The sequence below is a fragment of the Haplochromis burtoni genome, unplaced genomic scaffold (genome assembly GCF_018398535.1).
Source record: "Haplochromis burtoni strain Fernald_Lab_line unplaced genomic scaffold, NCSU_Asbu1 Contig_331, whole genome shotgun sequence".
Classification (NCBI taxonomy): Eukaryota; Metazoa; Chordata; class Actinopteri; order Cichliformes; family Cichlidae; genus Haplochromis; species Haplochromis burtoni.
The window spans coordinates 7498-35395 of record NW_024582692.1 but is presented as its reverse complement, the minus strand read 5'-3'; the positions used below and the strand labels follow the sequence as shown (position 1 = coordinate 35395).

General features: G+C 41.4%; 3 protein-coding genes across 3 annotated transcripts; 2 read left to right on the top strand and 1 right to left on the bottom strand.

Annotated features, from left to right (window-relative positions):
* Positions 1 to 9: 9 nt before the first annotated feature.
* rec8b (REC8 meiotic recombination protein b) lies at positions 10 to 13202 on the top strand. Its single transcript, XM_005942406.3, has 18 exons — positions 10 to 194; positions 304 to 372; positions 568 to 710; positions 1836 to 1911; positions 2351 to 2468; positions 4537 to 4603; positions 4711 to 4778; positions 5493 to 5574; positions 6365 to 6422; positions 6601 to 6796; positions 7153 to 7287; positions 8181 to 8256; positions 8616 to 8797; positions 9051 to 9090; positions 9178 to 9253; positions 9350 to 9451; positions 12345 to 12451; positions 12636 to 13202. Exons 1-18 carry the CDS (start codon positions 139 to 141, stop codon positions 12725 to 12727), a joined length of 1743 nt encoding a protein of 580 aa, XP_005942468.1. The 5' UTR covers positions 10 to 138; the 3' UTR covers positions 12728 to 13202.
* Positions 13203 to 14273: 1071 nt separating this feature from the next.
* si:ch211-196f5.2 (uncharacterized protein LOC556372 homolog) lies at positions 14274 to 15868 on the top strand. Its single transcript, XM_042228555.1, has 4 exons — positions 14274 to 14812; positions 14899 to 14998; positions 15099 to 15228; positions 15734 to 15868. The coding sequence occupies exons 1-4, from the start codon at positions 14685 to 14687 to the stop codon at positions 15829 to 15831; spliced, it is 456 nt and encodes a 151-aa protein (XP_042084489.1). The 5' UTR covers positions 14274 to 14684; the 3' UTR covers positions 15832 to 15868.
* Positions 15869 to 15936: 68 nt separating this feature from the next.
* ipo4 (importin 4) lies at positions 15937 to 27133 on the bottom strand. Its single transcript, XM_005942407.3, has 30 exons — positions 26771 to 27133; positions 26390 to 26476; positions 26228 to 26307; positions 26106 to 26147; positions 25877 to 26006; positions 24954 to 25133; positions 24723 to 24788; positions 24541 to 24642; positions 24334 to 24417; positions 23529 to 23684; positions 23355 to 23408; positions 23145 to 23254; positions 22922 to 23030; positions 22454 to 22583; positions 22185 to 22298; positions 21866 to 21979; positions 21618 to 21741; positions 21284 to 21395; positions 21072 to 21193; positions 20911 to 20988; positions 20642 to 20699; positions 19900 to 20005; positions 19451 to 19644; positions 19272 to 19322; positions 18942 to 19067; positions 17792 to 18018; positions 17537 to 17669; positions 17283 to 17387; positions 16797 to 16866; positions 15937 to 16614 (listed from the first exon to the last, which is right to left on the bottom strand). Exons 1-30 carry the CDS (start codon positions 26834 to 26836, stop codon positions 16484 to 16486), a joined length of 3261 nt encoding a protein of 1086 aa, XP_005942469.1. The 5' UTR covers positions 26837 to 27133; the 3' UTR covers positions 15937 to 16483.
* Positions 27134 to 27898: the final 765 nt, after the last annotated feature.

Sequence of the window (27898 nt, the reverse complement as noted above, 5' to 3'; positions counted from 1 at the left end):
GAAACCGGATTGGTGGAGCATGTTTTGAGGCGGGAAACCGAGACTTAAATTTCGGCAAAGATTGGTGTTTTAATCTAGTTCCTAAACTTGGTCCTCTTTTCTTTAACTTCTTGCATTTTTATTGACAGATAAGACGAAATGTTTTACTACCCCAATGTGCTCCAGCGACATTCTGGATGTTTTTCCACAATTTGGTGAGTCTACATGTTGCTTCAAAGCCATTAGCAAGAAGTCCCGATGGACATTACCTCCCGACTAGCTAACTGTTATGTCTAAATTTTGTAAATGTGTTTTGTTACTCAGGTTAGCAGCCACTAAAGGCATCAGGGTGACCCGCAGAGAGCTTCTGAGAGTCAATGTCAAGCGGACCTGGTATGAATGTGCACGATTTTGTATAGCAAGCCTGATAAAATTGCTAAAGTAGATTAGCAAAGGTTTAGACTAGTTTAGGTTACTTAGTTCAAACTTAGCACTTCACTACATCTCCATTTGCCAGTAAATTGTGCAGCTAAGTTTTACTGTGCACATTTAGTCAAGATTCATCTGCCTCATTTTGAATGTTTACAGCGGGGAGATTTTGGACTATGTGACCGCACAGGTTCCTCCACCACAACCCAGCCTGCCCAGGCCTCGGTTCTCTCTGTACCTGTCCTCTCAGCTGCAGTACGGAGTGGTTGTAGTCTACCACAGGCAGTGTGGCTTCTTGCTTGGTGAGGAACAAACAGAAAGACAACAGAAACAAGAGAAACTGAAATCGTGCGATCAGCCATGACATTCCTCTGCTTTCCCTACACACTATGCTGCAAGTTGAGTCACTGCAGTAGTTGTCAAATTTGAAAGTGTATACAAAACACTGAGGAGATGACTAACATGGATTAAAAAATAAATGGGAATCATTTCATGGTAGATTGCTTATATAGGATTAGCAAAAAAAAAAAGGGAGTTGGTTGGCAAAATGATTTTCAATTGAACCAAAAACCCCCAACAAAAAACACTAACTCAAATAAACCAAAAGCAAAAACAGAGCAGCTTCATTATTTTTCATGATTGATGTTAACTGGGGAAAAAAGCCCAGCTTGTTTACTTTATGCAAAACACATCAGACAGATTGTGTTCGTCACCTTCTCTCTGTGTCATGAAAACTGTTTTGGTGCAAAAACCAAAACATTGCTATCATCCCAGCTCCCCCTGATAAGTGTGATTTAGAAGCCAATATGGAACTAATGAAAGCAACATCATCAAACACAGCGCAACAGTCTCGATTCATCAGGTCTCAAATTGCAGCCTGACGATGATATTGCATCCGACAGATTCGCAATCATGCTGCTGTCATGGTTGATGAAAACGGTGAAACATAATGCAGGATGATCAGCAGGAGGAGATGCCAAGAAAGCAGCCATTGTCTGCAGTGGCATTTAATTTCACCCACCAGTACAATAAAACCTCCAAGTGTGTGGGTATGATGTTTATATGGCATTATTAAGCAGGGCTTAGTGGAGTTTGGTATGGTCTTTGTAAAATGGGACACAAACGTCCTCCATGCTCATTTTTATTTTTCCAGACATCCATTTTTTTATACGCTTATTCAGTTGAAGGTCCTATGGGGCTGGAGGCAATCCTGGCTTTGGGGGAGAGGTTGGGTACATCCTGGACAGGTTGCCGGTACAGGCAACCTAAATACTCTTAGTACCTTTTATCAATGAGGATGTTGAATACACATGTTAGCTTGAAGTGACCTTTAGCACATTTGTCACTGTTAACTTAAATGTGATGCCTCTTCTTGCATCTCTGTTTTGTTTTGTACGAGTCGTGTGCATAATTTTTCTGTTTTCCAGAGGAGGTTCAACAAACCATAGACCGCCTGCTGCGCTGTAAAAGATGTGTACCTATAGACATGGCTGAATCTGGCAGGTCTGTGTATGCACGCACAGTGTGCTAATCCACAGGGGAAGAAAGTTTTGTCTCTTGCGACATCTGAAAAAAAATTAGCAGAACTGTCAGGAAGTTTTAGCTGTTTGGGGAAGTGTGAGCTCACAGGCTTGTTGTTGAATATTTATGAGATGACAAACAGATTGTTTGGAGTAATAAACAGTAAAATGGAGAATATGGTGTTTAAATTAGTGGACAAATGGCTCTCCTTCCCTTTAAATAGCTTCATCAATGTTTCATAAGCCACATTATGGAACAGCAGTAATGTTATGCACTTTGCTATTTATTAATCCATTTTGTGCGATATGAAGGAGCTCTAGTCTTATTCCAGAGATATTTTATATTATTAGAAACTGCAAATTCTAAAATGTGTGCAGTGTTTGAATATGTTGAGTAATAACATTGGCGTATCACACTGTAGGAATGCTTTGGATATACCTGACATCCTGTACATGATGGAGGAGGCAGAAGGAGCTCAGGATCCCTTCTTTGGTATCATGGAATCTCACCAGCTACCCAGCCCATACAAATTACCCCAGGTACATACACCCACCATTATACACCAGTATTATATATGCATGCCTCTGTAATATGTCAGGTAAGCTACAGAGGGACTGCAGTCAGTGTTGAAGGTCACGCTCTGTAAGCATGCAGGTGAGAGGCAGCAGTAGCTGCTACTATTACAATAATGATTAGATTTACCATGAATCATAATAATAGAAGCTTGCAGGATTTCACACATGCAGGCGAACTCCTGTTTCCAAAAAAAATCTTTTGACTTGTAAAGATCAGTTCAGTGTTGAGCTTCATATGCAAGACTATTTGTGACATTTAGTCCTTATCCTAACACACAGACAAACATCTGATGTCCTGAAATTGTGACTGGCCATATAAATGCAGAACTTACTGTTATTTCACACAATTTGGTTTGTTTGTTACCACAAATTACACATGCACCATTTACTTGGATTATTGTTTTATGGTAATGTTTACAAATGGGCTTTGATCAGTGTTTTTTGATCAACGGTCATGACAATTAGCATATTAATGATCAAGGAGCTGACCTCGCAGCCCATTGTTGGGGGCTGGTTTCAGCTATTGTGCAAATGTACTGTTTATAAGGTTGGGGAAACCTCCAGTCAGCTGAGACTGAAGAAGTCACTTGGATGAGTGACGAAACGTTTCTCGCACTAAAAAAACGCCACGTCCAGGTGAACAGAATCAACCTTTTGGGGTTTACAAACCTAATTCCAAAGAAGTTGGGTTTGAAATAAACTGGGGGGGAAATGCAGTGATTTTACAAATCTCATAAAACCACATTTTATTCACAATAGATCACAGAAAACATATCAAATGTTTAAACTAAGAGATTTTATTATTTCGTGAAGGATAACACCTCATTTTGAATTTTTACGGCAGCGACATGTCTCAGAGAAGTTGGCATGGGGCAACAAAAGGCTGGAAAAGCACTGAGTAAGTAAGAGGTACAATAAAGAAACCGCTGGAGGAACATTTTGCAATTAAGAAGTTGCCTAGTGAGCAATGTGACTGGGTATAAAAAATGCATCTTAAAGAGGTTTCTGCAGAACAACTTCAGAAAAAAACTTTTCACCATATATTTCATCATCTACAGTACATAATCATAATACTCAAAAGATTAAGAGATCCTGGAGAAATCTGTGTGTGCATTAGATGATCTTCAGAGCCTCAGGTCTCACTGCATTAAAACAGGCATGTCTGTGAGCACAATTCACCATGCCCCTCTAAAATGCAGGTTAAAGTTCTTATCGTGACAAGAAGAAGCCCCACATGAACGTGAACCTGCGCTTCTCTCGGCCAAAGCTCATTTAAAATGAAATTATTCTGTTATAGATGCCCTATAGTTCAGATTAAAGAGAAGAGGAATCATCTGGGTTGTTATCAACACTCGGTTCAAAAGCCATCTTTGATGGCATTAGTGCCTATAGTATTGGCACCTTGCACACCTGTAAAGACATCATCAGTGTTGAAGGGTATAAACAGGTTTTAGAGCAAATGGAAACATTTGGCACATCAGGAGAAATACGACAGAAGACCCTGGACTGTCAGGACTGTATTCCTCTCCAAAAAGTCCAGCAGCTGCTCTCCTCAGCTACCAGATGTTTACAGACTGTTAAAAGATGAGGGGATGATACACAGCGCTAAACGTGGCCCTGTAACAACTTTTTTGAAACGTGTTGCTGCCATGAAATGATTTTTTTCCTGAATTGTTGCATTCTCTCATTTTAAACATTTGGTATATTACTATATTACTGCTACTGTGAATAAAATATGGGTTTGTGAGATTTGCAAGTCATTGCATTCTGGTTTTATTTACACCCCGAGTCGTGTGGCAATGGGGTTGTACACTATATTTCTCCCTGCTTACAATACTTCATAGTGTTGAGTCAGTTAAATCACAGTGAATAACTCCTTGCTGAGTGTGGGTGATGTAAATCTGGCAGACCTGGACTTGAACTTTGTCCTCATAATCTGTAATGAGTAGAATGAGTCAACATTATATGGATTTAAGGGATTGCTGCACTGCATCATAAGTGTTTGTTACGTGTTTGTGATGTGCGCTTCCAGGCGGGGTTTGTGATTGAAGATGTTGGTTCACAGCACTCCCTGGTGCCCAGTCCCCACACCACACGAGGTGAGATGAAAACTCTGGCATTTTAAAAAGCTGTAGCTGCTCCCCATTTGAATCTCAGCTACTCTCACATCCTTGTGCTCCTAATTCCTCCTGCAATGTTAAACCAGGTTTCAGGTCACCTCCAGCTGCCATCACACTAACTGAGAAGGAGCACTTCATCATCACCACTGCTGAGGTAAACTCTCTGTCATAGTGCGGGGACAAGAAACACCCCAGTCATCATTTTTAGTTACAGCAGGCGTCCTGGTGAATCACTGAGCCAGGATGTGGACCGTGTGCCCACAACATCTCCAGTTAACATCTTTGTCACAAGCTAGAAGCCTGCTTCCTGTGTGCCTCATGCTTTGTGACGAGGGAGCAGCATCAAAGGCAGAAGATGTAGTACACTGTCACATGCTCTTGTGAGAAAGATGTTTACTGTTAAACAAGGCCAGATATTTATAAGAACTCTTATTTTGAAGTGCTCAAACCAATCCAGTGTGTATAAGATAAAGTGAGGTGAGTGTTGTGAGGAAATGTGGATCAAAATGACAGACAGAGAGAGAAAAGAAGGCAGAGGGATGTGTTTCCCTACTGTAAGTCGAGCAGGACCATCACACAGTATTAGCCTCCTCGCTCTGTCACTTAGAGACTGCCGATGGCCCTCATGAACCGCATCAGCTGATGATATCCATTTTGGCTTGTTGAGATCGGACTTAATTACTTCAGCCTTTGTGCACAGTTTGCTCACAGAGACATGCTGCTCACATCCCTGTTGCACTGTCAGTCTCATGAGTTTAGTTTTGCTATGCAGGCAGAAACATGGTAATATCTGTACTCTCAGCTCTGTTGCTGCTGCTGTATTTTTATTTCTGTCTTTTATTCACGCGTCTTACATTTTCTGTGTCAGGATTTCGAGGGAGCTGATCTTCCTGAAGCTACAGCCAGAGAGATTGACTTGTTGATGGACCAAGCTGACCAGTTCCATAAAGGTGTTTCTGTCAGACTCATTGATTGTCCTCTGTGATAAGCACTGTGCACATATAACAGGGTTTTATGTGTTTAGCCTGACATCATGTTTTAGCTTTGCAGAAATTCTTATCAGCTCTGCAACACGTCCCTCTCTTGCACAGGGTATTTTCTCTGCCTAGAGGAAATTTTTGGCACTGTCTTCTAAGAGGTTTTAGGAGTGGCAAAGACAGGTCACCCTCATTTGAAGCTAGCTTCATTAATTCCAAGCCTCGAAGACGTTTTTGTTTATGAAATCCTGAGAAATAACAGGAAAAGGCATCGATTTCTGCCAAAACCGGAACTTATTTACTTTACTGTAAGCATGTGGTCACCTACAACAAGACCCCATTCTGAGTCAGGAGAAAGCCTGTTGTAATGTGACTGCCCCCATCAGCCGGGTCAAATTCTTTGTGCCACGGCTATAATTGGAAAAACAGCCGCTCTGACCCCATGAGTGCTTTTGCTACCAGAAAGAAAACATTTATTTTCTGGAAAATGGTTGGTTTCATTGGAGAGCAGAGAGGCAGAAACTTTAGATCGCCTCTTCTGCTCTGACAAAAATTATAAAAGACAGGACAACATGTGAGTAGCTTGTATTTAGTTCCAATTTTCTCTGTTAAAACATGAGTGAGAGAGTAGAAAAGGATTTTTTAGGGTCTTATTAGAATAGATTTAAGCCACTTGATTCATTAGTTTGGGTCATTTGGTGAAAACTGTTAGTTTGTATGTGTCTTGTTTCTCTGAGCGTTGTTTACAACACGTGTTAAACAGATGCAGAGGAGCAGACAGAGGAGAGCAGCTGGAAAGGAGCCATGTCTTCTGCTGATCAGTGAGTCCTGGTTAGAAACAAAAGTGACAAACATGGTTTGTGTTTCCACTGGCTGTTACGGCCCGTGCACAGAAAATAGACCGCAGACTTACAGGAATATTTATGTGTGTCTCAAAGGTGTGATAACAGTTTTCGTCTCATGAACATTTTCAGTGTGGTGCTACGTGTGTGTTTCCAGGCTGGAGGAGGAGGTGGTGTTGGGGACAGACCGGGACAGTGTGTGGCTGCTGGACGAGGAGACAGGTCAGCCTATGGCAGTTCCTTTGGCAACCATTGCCCTAGAGATGACCCCTGTACAAGTTGCCATGCCATCTCCACCCTCTGGGGCATCTGGGAGAGAGGGGGACCGAACGACAGAAAGGCCCTGTGATGAGGTGGGATAAGGAGGACTGCTCACTTTTACTGTTTTGTGAGAAAGTAAAAGATTTCTGGTGTGTCTGTGTGGGATGTATCTGAAAGGCTCTGGATTTTGTTGATGGAAAAACAGCTATTAAAGCTATGTTTTATTTTTAGGCTATTGAACGATGATTGTGTAGGAAACACTGTGATGACAGCTTGTTTTTATGACACCCGTAGCCCAGTGACTCACGAACAGTTTGTTTTGTTTTAGAAACAAATAATAGAAAGCATGTGCGGGTGTGTCAACATGGAGCTGCATATTTTCCAGTATGCGTACTCTGGACTGTTAAGTCATTGCACTGTAAACGTGTGATTGTTGCTGTGCCACCAGGTGGCTGCTCCTCCTCTAAGGAAGCGCGGTGGAAGACGCAGGCGTCAGCTGGTCTTTGCAGACCCTCAGGTCCAGATATCTGAAAGAGTGATGGAGGAGCAGATCGGGAACCCGAGGGCCGAGACGCTCAGACTGGTAGTTAGAATAAGATGACATCACTGAACTTTTAAAGATTTATCTGAATGAATTCAGTCTAAATATTTCAGATTTTGAATGACAGTTTGCATCACATAACAGCTGGAGTTATGTACACATTTAACAGCTTCTTTTCTTCTCAGACACATGTAGACCTTTTCCATGAGTCTCTACTCGACTTGACTCAATCCATTTTTTAGGGCTTTCCATTAGGCTTTTTGTTACCTCCTGTCGGATTTCAGGTGATCCGAGGCAATCCAAAAATATGTCGTCAACAGACTGCATGCCAACAGTTGGCCAGTCATTGGCGCCATGAGAGCTACACAAAAAACAGCGCGGTCCCTGAGTCTGAAAAAGCCATACACTGAGCAGCAGGTAGATGATCATCATCCGCTGTTATTGTGTTTGTGTCACATGCAAATCACATCACGGGACTTTTGTCCGCGTTACTATAACGACCCACACGTAGCAAAGTGGTACTCGATTGTAGTGGAAAACAACCAAAATGGAGTTGAGCTGAGCAGAGTAGGTATTAATGGAAAAGAGGCAATAGACACAAAGACTCCATACTAAAATCCGTCTTCACTGGATGTTCCTGGTTCAGTTGACGGGGATCAGTGGTTGACTGACCGATTTTCAGTCTCTGCTGTTCTGTAATCAAAGTCTTGCCATCAAAGTGTCTATTCACCAGGGTGTCTGTTAATTAAACTCCTGCTCTCCACTTCTATTCCTTCTGTGCCCACTGGAATAGTGCTTATTGATTTCATTGCCTTCCTTCTTTGTTGCTCCCTTCCTGCCATGTTTAAATTCCTGTGATATGCTGAGATTGGTTTCCCTCCCTCCTCCCTCGCTGCACCAGAACCTTCACTCTAAAATCTTGTTTTTTCTCTCAGTCAGACGTGTTGCTGGACTTCCTGTCTGTGACCACGCGTGCCACTCCTACTCAGCTCTTCAGCGCCCCCTGTGGATGTAAGTACCAGGAGCTACACAGTTACTGTTGACTGAATACGAACCATTATTTCTAAGCCTTTTATTCTCAGGTAATGAAAGCACAGACGGATTGAGCAGTACAAAATCCCTTAGAGAGAATCCCTGTGCATCATGTAAGGAAGCCTAATAAATAAAGAGAAATGCTGCAACTTGTCTGTTCGCCACATAAATGTTGTGCATGTTTCTAATCAGCTTCAGCCTCACTGGGCCTCTGCATGTTAATAGGTGGGGCTAATCTCCAACACAGTCATCAGCTATAGTGAAAAAAAACTATAGCTGTAGAGAAAAAAAAAAAACTGTCGGCATAGCACCCTGTCTGCCTTTTGCCCTATCTACAGCCCTCCTTCACTCTGACCTCCAGACGCTATGGAAACAGCAGGCCTCACTCGCCGTCCTGCCCAAACAAGAAAAAGAGAAAGGGGAGGAGGAGGAAGAAGAGGAGGAGGGGAGATTGGGGTCAGAGCAAGAGAGAGAGATAATGAGGGCAGAGAGGAAGAGAAGGGACTCGTCCATGAAGGAGGTGGGTCTGCGTACATTTAACCATCGACGTGGAGGATTTTGATGTAAAGTAGTGGTAATCTTACCAAACTCCAGTGTAATGCCATCCTGAATTCTGAGAGGGTGTTTGTGGAGCCAGAGTTGTAATAATAAGGCTTATCTGGTATCCAGCTAGCCCGCAGTGGTAGCCTGCCAGCTCAGTGTGTTCAGCTCATTGGTGAAATAAATCAGATTATAAACCTCATTTCTATTTCTTTACTCTCTCTCTTTCTCAGATACCCAGTGATTTAAGACTGCAAAGCACAGAGGGCTCATGTAAGAAGAACTCTCATCTTTGACACAGACTACTTAAATTTTTTAAGAGCACAAAGCCACTCACTGCGTGTTTGTGTGTGTCAGCAGCTGTGTCAGATATGATGCTGGACATGTCCAAAGAAGATCGATCAGTAAGCGATGCCGTTACTTCCATCAGCAGATGGTAAGTCTCAGATGGATAGAAAGATGGACAGCTCGGTGCATAAGAAACAGATCACTGTGTGTTTGTGTTTATGTGTTTGTGTGTGTGTGTCTGCAGGTCTCTGCAGGAGGAAGTCCAACAACCAATGGAGCCCATAGCAGAAGAAAGGATTGAGATGCCCGAGGCTCAGACTAACGCAGACAGCAGGGACATGCTGAGGTGCTTTGGGCTGCGAGAAACACTCTAAACATAAGCTAGCAAACACGCACAAACACACTCACACTGACACACAAACATACTTTGTAACTCCAAGAAATGCATGAAAGACATTTGCAGCTGTGTCAAACTCAGTCTCACTGATGCCCACTGTTTGAAATGAGAGTTACATTGTGGACCAGACCTATAGATGTTATTGACGTGCCTGTCTTTACAATCTGGTCCACGTGAATCCTGAACTATATGTTGTCATTATGGCGCCCACACCGCCAACTCCTAACAACCTGCTCATCAGCCTGAGTGTGACAGTTGCTTGTAGCACGAATTTGATTAAACAACATCAGTCCTTATGTAAAAGCAAAGTGGGAACAAAGTGCTTATTTGTAAGTCTTAACATGTTAGTGGCTGTGTGGGAAATATAAGGGGAAAAACGCCTCTGATCAGGTGGTTTGCATATATAGCACAAGCCAGGCAGCTCATATGAAAGTGGGAGCACAAGGAAAGGTTTTGAATTGTAAATTAAGTTTGCAGTTTATCTGGAAGTCCTCATCTAAATGGTCTACCTGACACTGCTTGCCTCTTATCAGCTCCGAGGGTTTCTTTCTCGTATATTCAGTATATCAATAGAAATGATATTCCCTGAAAACAGAGATTGTCTCTTGCTGATTACATGCGCAGGCCTCTCTGTACTCTTTATAAAACAGCAAACATCTTTTGAAATTGTCCACCTCTGCTTGCTTTGTCCCACTCTGTGTCGGGCAGCTTTTATGCTCGCCGTGACGCTTGTGTGCCGGGTGTCGTGGGATAATTTTTACATCTCATCCTGTGTCGTGAGACATGATCTTTGTGACAGATCGGCCGGTTGCGCAAGACCCGAGTGTACGATCGTGCCCGTTTTTATGATTATTTTATTATAGTTCTGCACAGTAGCTCAGAGACGCACAAACACACAGGGGGAGATGTTGCAACTGTTTAGAAGAATAACGCAGTGGCTTTTGCACCTTAACAGTGGGGAATAAAGACGAGCGAAGCGACCACTGCAGAGGGTGTAGTGGCACCTTTAGCTCATCAGCTTTAAGGTGTCATGGAGGTGTGCCCACACAGCCCCGACTGCAGGAGTTTGACACATGTGTTGCAACATAGGTAAACATGTAAGAGTCACTGTGATAATACAGGATGCTGAAGGATCTTTCTTTACTTTTCAATCCTTTCTGGCTCCTGACTGCAGGCTCTTTGTTAATGCTGCCCAGCCTCCACATGCGCGTTAGTGCTCTAATATCCACTCGTGTTGAGATCTGAAGAGTCCACACTCTGCTCTGTTGCCAGAATCGCCCCAAGGTGATTAGTTTTTGTGGCACGACATGCTACTCTGCTCTTTGTATTTGAAGGTAGGCTGTGGCAGACTTTTAAAGGTGAACCATTAATGGCTACAGTTTGAAAACTAGGACAACTAGTCTATTTATTCAGAGTTCCAGCTGTGTTGGTTGAATTGCATGAAGAGAAACACAGTGACTTTCCTTTCCTAACACAGGCCAAAACAACGCTTAACAACACTCGTAATCTTTATCCAGTGTGTGCCAACAAACAGCATCTGAGACATTTTCACATCCTTGCTTATGTGACAGTGTTGGGGTCACTCGTCTTTTGATGCACACTTGTCTTCAGTGTTTTCAGGGATGTTGCACTGAGCTGTCATCTACACACTGGGAGTCTCCCTGTTGGTTTGATCTGGTTTAAAACTCTAATTTTTATTCAGTTCATGCGTCAGACAGTGAAACTGTTGATCACAGTGCATCTATAATTATATTCATGTCCGGTAACATGTATAATTGCATATACACTTTTTGCCTCCAGCATAACAGGTTGACCTGCTTTCTAAGTTGTTGGACATTTGCTTTGAAATTCTAAACAGAAAGGAAGCAGCAGACCTGAGGGATGAGTCTGACACGTATCCCTGACTGATTTTGTTTAAATGTCAAATACTGTGAAAAAGTATTTGCTCCCTTCATGATTTCAGTTTTTGTAAATTTTCACATTTCAGATTTTAATATCCGACAAAAACAACCCAAGTAAATACAAAATGCAGTTTGGTGAAATTATGATTTTATTTATCCAAAACTACATATCCCTTGTGTAAAAATGAAATAACCGCCTAAGCTTAACAACTGGCTGCACCACCCTTGGCAGCAAGAACTACAATCAGACATGATTGATAACTGATAGTGAGTCATTCACATCACTGTCGAGGAATTTTGGCCCACTCTTCTTTTCAGAATTGTTTTATTGGAGTGTTTTCCCAAAAGTCTCTGGGAACATCAAGATGCTTTTTAACAGATGTGAGTTGAGCCTTTGTGTTCTGTTTGCTCAGCAGTGGTTTTCTCCTTGGACTCTCCCATGGGTGCCATTTTTGCCCAGTCTCTTTCTTGTCATTGAATCATGAACTCTGACCTTAACAGAGACAAATGAGGCCTTGTCACTTTTGCGACCTCCTGGATGAATCATTGCTGCGCTCTTGAAGTAATTTTTGTAGACTGGCCACTCGTGGGATGATTCACTACTGGTACAGTTTTTCTCCATGTGTGGATAATGGCTCTCACTTTGGATCACTGGAGTCCCCAGACTTTAGAACTGGCTTTGTAACCTTTTCCAGACTGACTGATGCCAGTGACTTTTTTCTTAGCTCTTTCTTTAGATTGTGGCATGATGTGCTTTTAGCCTACTTTACCTTGTTAGACGTGTTGGTTTAAGGGATTTCTCACATTCTCACACAGGACATGGAAGGTTTGGGTAACTTGGTTTCTTAATAAATGAAATCATTGTTTAAAAAAAACGTAATCTGTACTTCCTCGAGATATTTAAAAACAAACAAACAAACAAAACCACGTTTCTTTTCCAGCTGGATCACCTTCAGCCTGCAGAGGTTTGGTGAAGTCATCTTTGACTCTCTGCTGCCCCCTGAGGCCAATCGCTCCACTGCAACTGACACATTCTACAAACTGCTGGGTATGGGAAAGACAGAAATGGATTTTATTGATTTTTAGAGCTTTGAAGAATCAGGTGGATTGATGTGTCATTAAAGCTGACCTTTCACAAACTTCCCTGCATTGTACAGTAACAAAGGCTGTCACAGAGTGCGGTCTCTGTAACATGTTTAATGGCCCTATTCTGTGACGCTTCCTTCCAACAGAGCTCCTGTCTGCTGGACAGGTGACCGTACATCAGGCTGAGCCCTACAGCAGCATCACCATAAGCTCTGCTAAGCTGACGATGGCTGCCTGAACACACCTACAGCATCCAGCTAAAACCTAGTAGAGATTCAGCTCATCTGAACACATTGTTAAATCCAGTTTTTAATCAATAGCATATGAAGATTATTAAATGAATTACTTTTAATTAAACATGACCCTTTTTAAAAAAACAAACAAACAAAAAACCATCAGCGTTTCATGTTTTTATGCTTGGAAATTCAGTATTTTTAAGGATATTTTTAAAAATGTTATCCTACTCATGTGGTTCAGATTTATTGCTTATATGGTTATATTTTCAGGTGTTTAAACAGAGTGTTGCAGTTTGGACTGAGTGTTGTATTATTATAGCTTTTTTCTTTTGTTTTATATTGTTATTTTCTCTGTTAAAAATATTAAAGGATAAAAATTAACTCCACTTTTATACAGTTTGTATTTGCTGTGTTAAATTTTAGCTCTTTAAAGACTAAAATCTTTAATAAAATGTTACTTATTCTTTGCATCTCAAAGGACTGGACTTCTCTTCATTGTCATACGATGACTGAGCCTCTTAGAAAAAGCCTACACATCAGTCTCTCTCTTTCAGATTCTGCACATGCTGTAGAAACATGCTGCATATAGAAATTAATGAAATGTGAAATGTTACAGAGGCTTTATCTCCTGCCTGTGACGGGACCAGATGGTGCCTCGCTGGCAGAAAAACTCCTCTGTGACCTCATGGCTCAATAGCGATATGAGCGCTTGCTTGTCAAATACCTCGATGAGGCCAAGAAGCCCGAGCTGAGGTCAGGGCAGAAATCCTCATTCACATCAGCACACTGGAATGGGAATTTTGTTGCTATGCATTCAGGTGGTGACATCGTGCCAAGAAGTGTCCGTTGTACATAAGGTTTGGTACAAGAATAGCCAGCTGACTGCTACGTTTTCCACTGTGTACAAAAACATTTATGGTGCAATAGTTTGCTCAACATTAGTCTTGATAGTTTGTCACTGTGGCCATTAACAGTGGAGATTCCCTGTCTAACGTCCCTGCAGCATCAAAGGAACTGACGAAAGTTTGCACAAAGGAAAGTGAAAAGCTGAAGATAAGTGTACAGGACAGCGCACAGTGTGCCCGGTGTGATGCTACACGTCATGTGTTTGTGTCCTACAGCAGCAGGATTGAAACTTTGAAAGTTGGAATGCATTTTTTTTCTTTACAGCGGAAAATGTGACGCTGTGATGTGAAAGACTGCTGTCTCACCTCAGCCCTCAGAGAAATGAGACAGAGGGCACACGGGGAAGCCTGACGATGATAAGTGGAGGACTAGATATGGTGGATGGATTATCTCATTAAGCAGTCATGAATGTGTTGTTGACATTGAACCTGAAGTGACCTTGTTGCTTTTTCACTTCCTTTCTTGTCACAGAGTTCACTAATTTAGCCTGAAATCACCAATCAGTTAAAAAGATTAAATGTGTAACGCACTGCACAAAGATGAGGTCGCATTCTACCGGATCTAAAAGCAGAAGCTGGCCTGCTCATACACCTGGCCCTAAAAACACCAACATCCGTCCATCACTCTTGTGACAGTCTAATGAACCTAACATCGGAGTGACACATAACACACATTCACACTGGCTGCATATATCAGCCCGGGGGGCAGAGCAGAACGCTGTATGAATCAGACGCGCTCACATATTCAGGCTTTCCAGAGGCGTTTACCATCAGAAGAAGCAGAACAATGAATCATCAGCACCCCGCAGAAGAACACAGCAAGCAACAACTCTAACAATAAAGACGTGCTGGAGCCAAAAGGTGCAGATAGCGAGTTTTAAAAGATAACGCACAGGATCAAAGGGGGAGAGGGTAAAAACCCACTGCCTCCTGAAATACAGATCAGCAAGTCAAGCTGGCAGCAGACGACACAAAACGCTCTCTGGAGGAGGCGGCAACTGTGGAGCAGGCTAACCGACCGGCAGAAAGGAAGCTCCCGGGGTCCCACAACAAAATGTTGCGCGTCATAGTGGAGCGGGATATCCCCATGTCGGTGACACTGCCCATCGAGGTGCAGGCCGACCCGGCAAACCAGCCCTTCCCTTTCCTGGACACCACACTTGCTGATCTGGGCATCCAAGAGTGAGTCTCACTCCATGTGAGGAAGTGTTATTTTGTTTTTAAAGAAGCAATCTAATGAATATTTATTAATGTGTGTGTATATTCAGGTCAGAGGTGAAGGAGAGGGTGGTTTGGGTTGACACCAAGAAGACCCAGGTGAAAAACAAAGCAGGGAAGCTGAAGGAGAAAGAGATCACTATCCTAGAGGTACGGCTGTGAGATCCAATTGCAGGAATGTGGTGTGATGGCAGTGTGTGGAAATCAGGTGACAGTGAGAGCAACTTGATTTTCCTGTTCTGTCCTTCAGGTACGCGTGAAAGCCCAGAAGCCAGGAGACAAACAGCTCCAGGAGGTCCTGTACAGCACCGAGGCCCACACTGACCGCTCCTTCTGCCGCACTGGAATGGATATCCTGCCCTGGAAACAGACGTGTGCAGGTCTGGAAGCAGTTTAAATCTCATACTTTTGATATGTGAGGCTCATAATCTCACTTCTGCTGCCGTTCAAGTTGGCTCGGGGTTTCTTGATTCTGATTTTTCTTTGCTGTGTCACTGTTAGCCAATATCTACATTGCCATGCCCCCCAAAAAAAGCCACTCTCCCTGCAGTGCACAGCGACCTCTCAGATAACGGGTGACTTGTCAGACTCATGTGGATCACAGTGGTGTGCCACAGCCTGAGGCAATGACAAAAAAAAAAATCGTACCAAACATTATGTCAGCGTCCACATAAAACCTGACTTCTCAGCACTGTCAGGAATCAGGTCCACTTTTCAAAATGACAATTATTCATTTACTCTTGTAGGAGCAGAATTAAATGCAGAATTAAAAGCCCTCAGAGCCTCTGACGATATGTGGAATTTATGTCTCAGACATGAGTTTTCCAGTTAAAATGCCACATGGGCTCACAAAGATTCTTCTGTGTGCTTCTGTGTTTGCATCAGGGGAAAATGGACTGACACCCGTGCAGATGACTATGGCGCTGGACACTGAAAACAAGCTGCCGGGCTTTACTCAGGCTCAGGGACAACGGGAGATCTGAGGAGCAACACAATGAGTACAACTGAAATTGAACAAACTTAACATCTGATTACCTTTTTTTGTAAGAAAGTTTTAACATGAATGCTCCAACGGTCCACAGCAAAGCTTATTATGACAAGACTGGTTTTATTTAGTGATAAATACTTCTGAACTGACATTGCATAACTTGTTAGAATTACATTACTGAAGCATTTGTAAAAAGCTTCTGTCCTTGTTAATTTGTGTTTTGTGAAAGTTTTTTGGGCTCTGTAAGGTCACAGGTTGTATTTCTGAGCATCAGCAGAGTACTAAAGGTAAAGTAACTGTTTTCAAAACTAATAACTCAGCAAGTGTACAAACATTAAGAAATCTCTGAATAAGGCAGTTCAAAGGAGCAAGAACACACATCTTTCTCCACAGGTTAAACTGATTTATAGTAAAGCAGGAAATCAAAATAGAACCAGAACTCCTAACATAAGAAAATGTAAACACAGCATGCATGTTAGCAAATAAATAAAAAGAAGAGCTGCTGAATGTAATAATAACTTTTGAAGAATGGCTGAAGTGCTGCACTTAGATCATTCAGCTTAAACATGACACACAACTGTCCCATTTTCCACCTACAGTATAATTTTTCTGGTTGTTGAGTGGAAGGATGTATCTATGTGTGTGGGCTATGAGGCAGTGATGGCTGCGCTGAGACTATCCCTCTGCTCTGCAGGAAGTGAGGTCACAGCTGCTTGGAACTCAGCACTGTGGTTCTGGGCAAACTTTTGCATGAGTGCTACTGAAATGTTATGGCTTTCTGTGGAGGAGAAACAAACAGAGTTAGAGGTCAACACTGGAGACAGATCACTACAAAAGAACGAAATACTGATGAGAGTGCTGTGCAGGACGCTAAGAAACATCAGATGTGAAGCTCTGAGTCACGAGGGTTCATTCGAGGGAATTTTTACATGCAATCTGCTATTCTGCAGAAATCTTCACCTTTATCAACATCCTTGTTGCCTAGGACATGACTGGAAGCAGCAACTATGGGTTTCATTAAATTCACGACCTGAAAGAGATAATAAATAAATAAATAAATAAATAAATAAACTTAAGAAAAAAAAGTCTGATTCAAATATTTTTTTTACATTTAGGGAGAAAATGCACAATGTGAAGTAGTTCAAGATTTACATCAGAGCATGTCAAAGTTTCTGCATGTGTTAGATTGTAAGAATAAATGATTTAACATTTAATAAAAGATGATTGGTCAGAAGTTTTCCTTACAAAGCATCTTTCTAAACATGTGAACAGCTGCTCTTTAATAATCAATGTGGATCAAAGACTTCTTTCAACACAAAATAAATGTAAGGAAACACAATTTCCTGTGCAACATCCAATTTCCACAATTGACAACGGACCACAGTGATCTAAACTCATCCTCTACATTGGAAATGTAAACAGATGTAAATGTGGTTTTGACTGTACCAGAGCAGGGCTGTGTGTGTAGAGCATAGCCAGGCAGCTGAACACTGTATTGTTCTCTTCTTGGTCCTCTTTGAGCGGGAGACGAGCCACCAAAGCTGGCAACACCTGTCAGTGAGCAAAGAGTCATTTGCTTGAAATTCTGAAAACACTTTTGCAGCACTGTTGCACTCAGCTTCCTGCTTGTGAAAATATGCTGTAGTTAAGTTTAGCTGAAGAGGTGAGAACCATTAGCTGAAATATTTAATATAACAAACCTGTTCCAGAGGGACAGCATCCACATTGCTCATGATCATCCTGCAGAGGGCAGCACACAGGTTATCAATTACCCTGAGGTCAGATTCCTTGGACAGCAGGTTGGAAAACACAGACAGCATCATGGGATAGTCTCTGCGACAGACTTTGCTAAGGACTGCAATGGATTTAATTTAGTCTGAAAAAACAAAATAAAATGTGTACTGCCAAACACAACAATTATTCCAAACAGAAGCACACACAGTTAAGAAGGATACGATACAACGATGGGTCCAGCTGCCTGAGCCAGGCATCCCAGTCCAAACACGCTGTTGTTCCGAACCTCAGGGTCACTGTCCTTCGCTCCAGCTACCAGTACAGGAAGCAAGCGATTGGACAGGCGGCCTGCCACTCCCCGCCCCCCAGACACGCTCATGAGAGCATGGAGGATTTCTGCAATGGTGCCCACAGAGAAGGACCGGTCTGCCACGGTGCACGAGGATTTCTATGAAATTCAGTAAATAAATATGATTTATTAGGGTGACTCTTCCCAAAGGATTTCAAACCAGATTAAGAACATTTCTCTGTGCTTAGCAAAATCAATCAGTTCAAGAGTGACAGATTGTCAATGGAAAATTGTACTTAGTAGTCAGTATAAGCTTTTAATGATATAAGTTTACATGTGATAGAATACTGCATGATGACCTTTTTATTACTTAGAACTGATTGTTCTTTATAAAAAACTTGTTCTTCCCACAGCGATAGTAAGAAGCTGAACAAGCAGTTCTGAGCTCTTACCAGGAAAAAGGGCTGCTTCCCACATTCAAACACACACACACACACACACACACACAATCACATGCGCACATGCTCACGTATCAACATTCCACTGAACAAATGTTTTCATTATTGTATTACTTTTCTTGTGTATAAATAAAGACAAGTGCAAGAACAGAGCGCTGATCACAGGGCCCCCCACTCTCGTGTGAGCGCTCTGTGACCGCCCTTGCAAGTAAAAACTAAAGCGTCTGTGTGTTTCTACCTTTCAGACTCAGCTGAAGAAGTGTCTTTTAGAATAAATCTCTTGACACAGATATATTAAGTGATATTTACACTATGGAAATGTTTTCTTTCTTTATTGATCTTAAACTTTGGGATATTTGGGTCAAATATGTTAAACCTATAAAATTGAAATTTTGGAAGCCTTCGTTAAATGACTGTGTGACTTTATTTATGTTCTCTTTTAAATATTTTTTCTTATTTATTTACAAGTTGAGATCTGTAACATCTACGGATGGCAGGGGATAACACATGGTACTAGTTCTGTTACTTGCTTTGTAATAAACTGCCATCTGAAAAAAGAAAAAGGCGCTGGGGTATAAAGTACTCCTGTCACATGCCTAAATGTATCAGTGCATTCGGACTCACAGCTTTGTTCATGATGAAGGGCAACAGGTCATTGAGAAAAGGGAAAAAGTTGTCTGCAGGAACAGAGGCGGCCACCAAGGGGATTCCCTCCCCTGCAAACTCCTGGAGCATGGCATCATACTCTGCCTGAAACACGCAACACATCAACAGGAATCAATACGGAGGGGAAAAAAAGAGATAAAAACTTCACAGACTCGTATTGTTACTTTTGACTGCATTGTATTTAAAAGTGGGCCACAGAAAACCGTAAAGCTCTTGGATCAGGACAGATATTTTCACAGCAAAAATTCAGCATTGTGTTGATCCAGTTTACTGTTTGATTTGCAGCACCTGTTGGTCTTCATCATCAGCTTCATCACCACCGCTGTCCTGACACGGGGTCTGAGAAGGCAGAGAAAACAACAGGAAAAAAAAAGTGGAAGGCTTTTAAAGCACAATTCATTCTAAGCAAAACAATCTGTGACAAATGAGTTTTAGCAAATAAAACCATCCATCACCCACACCCTCACCTTTTTCTTGAGCACATCGCGGATGGCATGGCTGATCTCCTTCAGGCGGGAAGGGTTTTTGAAAACCTCCTCTTTGCAGGACTTGATGACACTATTCATGCTTTCCAAGACACCCATCACAACATGACGCTCGGGCTCCCTTCGCACCGTTTCCAAAAAGCAGGGAACCACTATATCCAACAACTTCAACAGGGCTGAGTGTGGGACAAAAGATGTGCAGAAACATCGAAGAAGAAAGTTAAAATGTATGAAAAGCAACAGCGCTGATTCCTGTTATACACAAAAAGCACATTTCTAAGCTGAAACTGGATATAATTTTCCAGGATATAAAATCTATATGCAACTTTCTATCTCTGTTTAGAAACTTGTCTGATCCGCCTCGGTTGTGTTACTGAATCTAGAGCAGACAATACTACTGCCTAATTCAGCTTGCTGGTGCCCTGTAATACCCTGCTGGTTGGCCTCAGTGGGATTCTCCTTCCACACTTTGTGCTGAGCTCGGCAAAACTGCCCCATGGCTCCAAACGCTGCCCTGCGAACATCCTCATGGGGAAACTGGGGAGAAAAGTAAGAGAGAATACTACAGCTTACTGGGTGGGGCTGACAGACGTGACAGGTTCAATGCAAGTATGACCCTCCTGAAGTTAAAGGAAGATAAAGTATGAGGGACCCTGGCATTATGGCAGAACCAACAAGGATTGACCCCTAAAAAAAGGGATACTGTAATGCCACATTTTTCCCACAGCAGTACCAACATATCGTCTGAAAAAGTAAGGTATTAATAAAATGATATAGGCACAACAGCTAGCAGGAAAACATTTGATCACCTTGCCAAAGCATAAATGTGTTTTGGTTTTTTTTAAGGAAAGGGTCTTTAATGTTTATTAGCCACAACTTACAGTCTCGTATAATGTATTTAGCAGTAGTCTATATACTGTTAGAAGATTGTTTTAGCTGCCTCACCTTTGTTAAAGCTTATCAAGGGAAATAGTAAAACATTTTTATATCTGTGAAAATAGCTTTTAAAACTGACCAAAGATAACAATATAAGGCAGGATTCAAATCAACATTATCAATTAACCTATAGACGGTCATTTATAACTAGATGCACAATTACAGACCACAAAGTGCCCTTCACAGCACATTAAACGAGAGGGATATTTGGTCAACCAGCCAACCGGAGCCACTTACATCTCTCATCTCATAAACCTGCTGGAAGCTGGACTCCAGGAAGGGCTGGAAGGCAACACTGTCAGGGGAAACCACAGCAACAAGAGCAAAAATTACACACAAGTTCACATCTAAAATGTCTCGCATGGGACACAAGTTTTAGAACACTTCCTAATTTTTTATTCTTATTAATTACATTTATCCATGTGTGTTAATCTCTGTAAAATTCCCATCACTGAAGGTTTAAAAAAAAAAAAAAGAAAAGAAAAGAAGAAGTTACAAAGTTTTACCCAGCATTGAAGGCAATCTCTCCTAGTGCCTCGCAGGCATCCTCCTTTTCGTCAATGTAGGCATTCTCCACACTGAACCTAAGACATGGACACATTGGGTTTTCAGTGTGAGTATTTGGATGAACATGAACTACGTGTGTGTGCAAGTATGTGAGCCTTACCCAGCCACATCATGGATATCTGTCCCTTTGTCATCTTCCAAAAAAATCTCTGTATCTTTTTCGTCATTTTCATCATCATCATCGTCCAGCAGAACAAACGCCTTGTCCTCCTCAAGATGTGCCTGAAAACAACAAAATAGGAAGTGGGAAATTGAAACATTCGTTTTAATTGAGAATATTTCAAACACAAGTGCTACAGTAATAGTTTCTACCGTGACGCCTTCACTGGACTTCAGGGCATACAGCATTACAGTTGTTATGGCAGTGAGGTGAGGAGTCAGGCAATCAGGGGTGACTATGGATACAGCAGAATAGAGGCTGTACCTGAAAGATGGAGCGACAGAGAGGTGAAGGACAACCAACAGGTAAGCTGGAGCTTTTCTGTACTACTATTTATGAAGACCACAACGACACAATAATAAAGCTCTGACAGCAGGGAGAGATCTTTTAGCAGGGAATGAAATGAGGACTAGTTAAAAATGTGTTTTGAATCACAACGTTGACTTCTTGAATGTTTGCTTTGTTCAATAAAGAGTTGTAACATACGTGCAGCGTCTTAGGTCAGGGTCATCAATGGTATTGGTGAGGTTGAGGCCCAGTTGAACACACTCAGCAGCAAGAGGACTGAAGACATCTTTGCCAATGGTGCGGGCCAGAACAGAGAGAGTATCTAACAGCAACAATAAAACAGTGAGACAGAGCCTACAGAAACTACCAGGGAACGTGTGGTTAAAATGTTTCCTGATCTCAAAAGAAAACTTTTTAGCTTAGAGAGAATTTTGAAGTTTACCAACCCAAAGACTGAGTTTGTAGAGACCTCATTTCCTCTGTGGTGGTGGTCAGAAAGCCCTTCAAACTTTCAATAACTGGGGTGAAGTAGGGAACCAGCAGCTCCTTGGCAGCATTGGCTGTTAAAGTCATTTGAGGTAGTTGAGAGATTTAAGAGATAAGATTTAATGTCATAATAGCTTGTCTTTCTATCTTTCTGTATTTGACACTGGAAGAACAAATAATTAAGGATGCTTATTGAACTATTATCTTACACAGTCAGTCAGGAAACTAGAACTCATTTTTTTTTACTGGTTAATGTATAAAACCCTGACATTCAGTTACCTATGGCACCGATAGCAGACACCGCCAGTTCTTTTATCTTGAGGTTATCAGTGTTGTTCAGAGCAGAAAGCATCGTCTCCATCAGAGTGGGCAGATAGGGCTCAATATCAGCTCCTGTTTGTAAAACCAAAATGAGAGATGATGAAAAGAAGGTGACTTTTTGTTTTGTTTAACAATAGTTTTTGGTTTGCAGAAAATATTGGTAATTTCTCCACTTGTAGGGAAGTTGTGTGACTTTTACTGTGCTTGTCTCTGGGGAGATATTTTACCTAGGTTCTCCATGAAGTTCTCTAGGGCGTAAAACGCTTTCGTGACGTGGCCAACCTTGGCCTGGTTCAACGAAGAAAGGTATCCCAGCAACAAAGGCATCAATTCTGAACAATACGTGCTCACTTCAGGCTGAAAAGCAAAGAAGGAAAATTTAGAAAAAGAAACTGAGAATAGTTCTTCATTTTATTGTGGAAAAAACTATACACATCCATATAGATCAGGTTTGAGATAAGTGACACTTTAAGTACATCCTATAGCATGCAACATCTTATGATAACTTCTGTCCATTCCTTCACACACAGTTCCCGTTGTAAATAAGGTCTAAACTGAGCATACTGTGTCACAAATAGAATAAAACATGCAAGCACTTCATTCCAGGTATAAACCACAAAGAACCAGATTTTAAAGGCTTGAAAACCAAAAATAAACAGAAAAACAGCTTTTCCCACTGAGGTGTTCTGACTCACCTGTAAATGTTCAGAGAATTGTCCAAGGGCAAAAAGGCCTGCACTGCGTACCACCTCACTGCTGTCTGAAAGACTCTGACATACTGTTTGCAGCACTGATTTTAAAATCCTACCACACAGATACACAAAGAATGTTTAGACATTGTCAAAATCAAACTGCATGTATAGATTTGAACACATATCAACAACATATATACACTTATTTCATGTCAAGCGTTCGTACTTAGTGCGTATGTGGTCTGCACACCCTTCAGCCAGCACAGCAAGACACATGAGGCCTCCCTTCCTCTGATATGGATTTTCACTGGCAAGGCAGGTCTGAGTAAGGGGCATCTATTACAAACAACAAAACAAAACAAAACAATTTAACACACTATCAGAAAGCAGATACAACAGCCAGGGATCAGAGTTATTCCAAATCTATATGACCTACCAGTTGTTGGAACAGTTTCTCTGGAGGCATATGAAGAGCCATAGTGTCAATAATCTGAAAACAGACAAAAGAACAAGTCAAATCTTATTCAAAATTACTTTAAGCTCCTGCAAAGTGAACTTCTTTGATAAAAAACAACAAAAAAGCACAATTTATATCAAAATAGTTAAACACCTGAGCAGCACAGTGTTTGGGACTTTCATTATCTGTTCCATCTCCGCTGTCGTGCTCTTCATCTTCTGGGTCCTGCTCACCCGGAGGTGGAGCTGCAGTCAGTACAGGGAAAATGGCCTGCAGGATTGGGCTCAGGAGCTTCTGCTTCAGCACAGTCTGTGAAGATTAGAAAAATATATTATTTCAAATTTCGCATCCAACTTTTATATTCCATACATTTTAAAGCTATGTGATACTCCACCAATAAGTATCCAATAAAAACCAAACCAGTTCCCAGCTGCTGGGAGTACAAGGAGTATCCATTATGTAAATCCGCTTTTATTCAGTTATGTGTCACAAGAGATTGCACTTTGTTTTTACAGTCGGTTTAATTCATTTTGCATAACTAGTCCCATTCCCAGAAAACACTCATTTATTCATTTTAATCGAATACAAAGAAAATCTTGTAGACAAACCGCCTCTTCCTAGAAGGTCCAAAATCAGATGACCTATACTTATGACATATATAATTTTGTCAAGTCACAGCTTAGTATTTTTAATTATTCTCTAAATTCTATAAATTATAATGACTAAACTGCACATAATAAAATGTGTGAGAACAGTGTTAACTTTAATTTGTGAATTTTGAATGTTTTCGCTGCTTTTTTTAGGATGGCTATCAGTGGTAAACACTACGTTTGGTGTCAAGAAAAGACAAGACAAGCAGTCATGTCTTTTGACAGACCCATAAGATTCTCATATGCTCTACAACTCCACAGACACACACACATAAGGCAGATATTGAAAGAGCTGGTGGATGACTCACCTTACTCTTCAACTTGATGAGGAAGGTGACGCAAGAGAGCGCTTTCACTCGCAGAGAGTCACTCAGATTGGTGTCACTGCCGACCTAACACAAGCAGAAAGCACATGTAAAACCCTCTGAGCATTCAGGTACCAAACATCACTTGTCAGCTTAAAAAAATGAATAAAATTTAGAATATCAAACAGAATTCACACAATTAGGTCGTACCTCCAAGAAGAAGCGGACAACGTCAGCAACATGTGGGACGATAACGGACACCTCACTCTCCATGAGCTCATTAAACACCTCCATGGCCTCACTGGCTTGGTTCTGTGAAGGGAGAGACAGAAGTAATAATTTAGTAGGTATTTATCAACACATTAGGTACAAAAGCATTTGCTAGAATTTACCTGATCAGCCTTGATGAGACATTTCAGGGCAACAATCAGATTTGGGAGGATGGAACGCATCAGGTGCTATAAGAGAGCAAGATGTTATTGAGTTGTGACAAAATACTTCTAGATTTTTGAAAATTATTTCAACTTAAGTTGTAACGGATCACATGCAGTGCAATTATAAACAAATCTCTTGTGGAATAGTTTCAATGTCTGCACATTGCCTGAAATGTTGTTTTGCCTCACCATCTCTTCTGTGCCAATGAATGCTGTTATGGCTGTGAGGGTGAGGATGCAATAGTACAGAGCTGTAGGGTTGTTGTGGTCTTCCAGCACACTACGAAGCAGCTGCAGAAGCTGGCAGTAGTGGGGCTTGAAAGGCTCAGGGTTGGATTCGATCACCTTGTTCAGCAGCAGGAGTCCAACCTGGCAAAAAAATTACGATATTTCTAGTAATTAAACTATGCACAAATTGTAATAAAATATGAGACTTTAACCCAAATGTTTCAAACATAAGGCCTGAGAAACAGAATTGGCCAGCCTAATACAGCTGAAAAAAATGTAAAGGGGGATATAAACTTTGCGCTTTTAACTGTATGTTTTCTAACCTTTACAACTGATACAGACTTCACCCATTTATACTAAACCAGAGGGGGAAAAAAAGACAGAAATTGACCTGTTTGGAAATCTGTTTTTTGTTTGTTTAGACACAAGGTAACAAGCAGGGAAAACATAGAACAAACAGTATATTTTCTGTGAATTAACAAAAACTTACTGAACAGTCTGGGCAATGAGCTACCATTTTTTACACATTTACTTCTTACAAATTAAGCCCAATGAGCTATACTGGCAATTGTCTTTCATTAACTAAAGCATCATTTGTTATTATCATGTAGAAAACCTGAGACATACAGTTAAAACTGCACTTCTTTTTCTTATGTTAAGCTATATTACAGATTAAATGTGTAGTTAAACTTTCACTGGTGTGTATCACTTAAAATCAAAGTCAGCTTTATGTGGCCCACAATGCAAAATGTGTGTGACATCCTTGCTTTAAGCTATAGCTAACACAGGTTATGAACTAGTCCAGACATGTGCATCTATCATCATCTACACTTGTAAATACATTAAACTAATCTGAACTCCTATCTGGTGCTTGATCAGGCTACCTGTCTGTCATGAGGGTTGCTGCTCTTGGTGGACTGATTGAGAAGCTGGAGCAGGGCAGGCCAACGGTCTGGTGTCTCATGTTTAACCATTACAGCGCACAGCTGGGAGAGTGAATGCTGCACCGTGTGCCTGCAAAGAGAATAAACAGAGAAACAACGGCTCATGACAGCTCAAACGTGTAGGTCTATATCTACAGAATGCAAAACAGTAAGTGCAGCATTTTCTTACTCTGTTTCCTGCATGAAAGCCTGCAGCACCACTGCCTTCAGACTGTGTGAATAAAACGCAAACATCACAGCAGAGTTTAAACTATGAAAGCTGGTAGTGTGAAAGAAAAGTAAAATTCAAACCTCTCTCTGTCATTAGGGCTGATCTTCTTCCAGTGTTTCTTCACCCTCAGCCTCAGCATCACTGCAGCTGACTGACGGATCTGCATGTTGGATGCCAAATGTTTACAAAGATGGGCATTCTTTTCACACACACACTAGAGGATAAAATAATAAAAGATATACCTGAGGGTTTTGGGAGCCACTCATGACCGCACACAAGCCTGGAATAATAGCTGGGTCTTTGAACGCCTGTTTCAGCTGGGCTGTGGCCTAAAAGAGGACAAAAGAGATTGTCTGTGGTGGGTGCCACAAAGAAATAACAGCTCACCAACTGACTCACAACCTAAGCCTGGTTTTTAATTAAGGTACCAACTATTCAGGCAGTAAACTGCTAATATAACAACCCAGTGGTCCTAAATATCAGTACCAGTGGTTTAACAGTTAGCTAACCAAACCTTAACAAACATCAGCTAGCTTATCTCCAGCAGCCATTTCAAAAAGTTCACTTATAGCCGGGCAAAGTAAGGCTAACGTTAACTTTAATAAAATTATTTGTGACGTTACCTGCTGAATAATTGCATTATCAGGCTGTGTGAGCTGCGAAAGAATCTGCTCGAGCTCTTCTGTCATCTCTGTCACCCCTCAGATAACCGTTTTGTGAGCGGTACTGTTAGTTGACGTTGACGTTGACAGACTCGTACATAAAACGAGTTGTGTGCCTTCTTCCCAATGCGACACCTGTCAAATATGTCACTTGGTAGTTCTAAAAGCTAGCTACAGATTTTCCTTTTGGGAAAATTCGATTTTAAAGTGCGAAACGAAAAAGGAAGACTGATAGGTGACAATATCTAAGCTCGGTCCGGTCCACGAACGCTGCAACTGCCAGCACGCGAGGCAGAACCGGCCAGGAGTTCCATGTGAGTTGCGTTAAAGGGACCAGCAGATTTCAGGATTTTTCAGTATTACTGAAACAAACAGCGCCTTCATGTGGTTAGGAGGCCCAATACAACGCGTTCAAATCCTCATATCTGAGAAACTGAACGGGAATTTCTGGCCTGTTTGCAGTTCGATGAAATAGAACTGGGGAAGAAAAACCCAACTTCATTAAATTTGACACCACTGGCATGAAATGACTTTCTGTTTTCTGGGAAAATCCAGTGTTTCAAAGCACTCTGTCATTTCTTGGATGCAGGTGATGCTGTCTTTTCTGCATCAGATTTATATATGAAATGTTTTTATTTAAGCAAGAGTAAAAACAACGAAATAATTCAAACAAACAAAAAAAAAAGCAAAATGATGCGAAGCTGAATTTGAAATGGTACATCACTGATTCATCCCAAACTGGGTGTGACAGAGGGCACCGGCTTTTCCCACATTCACTATATTTAAAAAAAGTTTTATCATGAAGCTGCACAGTGTGTATATAGGCCTGTGAATGACTCAAAAGTTATGTCATGGGAGCATTTTTTGGAAATGCATCCTCGAGCTAATTTGACCAGAGAAGTTGTAGACTGTGAGCTGCAGCTAGTGCTAAATCATCCTTTTTTATTGATATTAGGTGTACGACTTCTTGTGTCCAGACAAAACATTTTGGCAAATGTGAGCATGAGCAGAAATACGATTGTTGATCAAGTTTGTGAGATGACCACTGATTTAAGAACACGGTTGTGTGAAAGAAGCAAAGACTTTATT

What these genes read in the sequence shown, in the direction of transcription:
- rec8b (XM_005942406.3), top strand. Translation starts at nt 139, where the DNA reads ATGTTTTACTACCCCAATGTGCTCCAGCGACATTCTGGATGTTTTTCC. An exon ending in GACATGGCTGAATCTGGCAG is followed by an intron (nt 1,912 to 2,350) that starts GTCTGTGTATGC and finishes ATCACACTGTAG; the next exon opens with GAATGCTTTGGATATACCTG. An exon ending in CAGTCCCCACACCACACGAG is followed by an intron (nt 4,604 to 4,710) that starts GTGAGATGAAAA and finishes ATGTTAAACCAG; the next exon opens with GTTTCAGGTCACCTCCAGCT.
- si:ch211-196f5.2 (XM_042228555.1), top strand. Translation starts at nt 14,685, where the DNA reads ATGTTGCGCGTCATAGTGGAGCGGGATATCCCCATGTCGGTGACACTG. An exon ending in GCTGATCTGGGCATCCAAGA is followed by an intron (nt 14,813 to 14,898) that starts GTGAGTCTCACT and finishes GTGTATATTCAG; the next exon opens with GTCAGAGGTGAAGGAGAGGG. An exon ending in AAGAGATCACTATCCTAGAG is followed by an intron (nt 14,999 to 15,098) that starts GTACGGCTGTGA and finishes TCTGTCCTTCAG; the next exon opens with GTACGCGTGAAAGCCCAGAA.
- ipo4 (XM_005942407.3), bottom strand. Translation starts at nt 26,836, where the DNA reads ATGACAGAAGAGCTCGAGCAGATTCTTTCGCAGCTCACACAGCCTGAT. An exon ending in AGCCCTAATGACAGAGAGAG is followed by an intron (nt 26,148 to 26,227) that starts GTTTGAATTTTA and finishes TTATTCACACAG; the next exon opens with TCTGAAGGCAGTGGTGCTGC. An exon ending in TCATTGGCACAGAAGAGATG is followed by an intron (nt 24,789 to 24,953) that starts GTGAGGCAAAAC and finishes GCTCTCTTATAG; the next exon opens with CACCTGATGCGTTCCATCCT.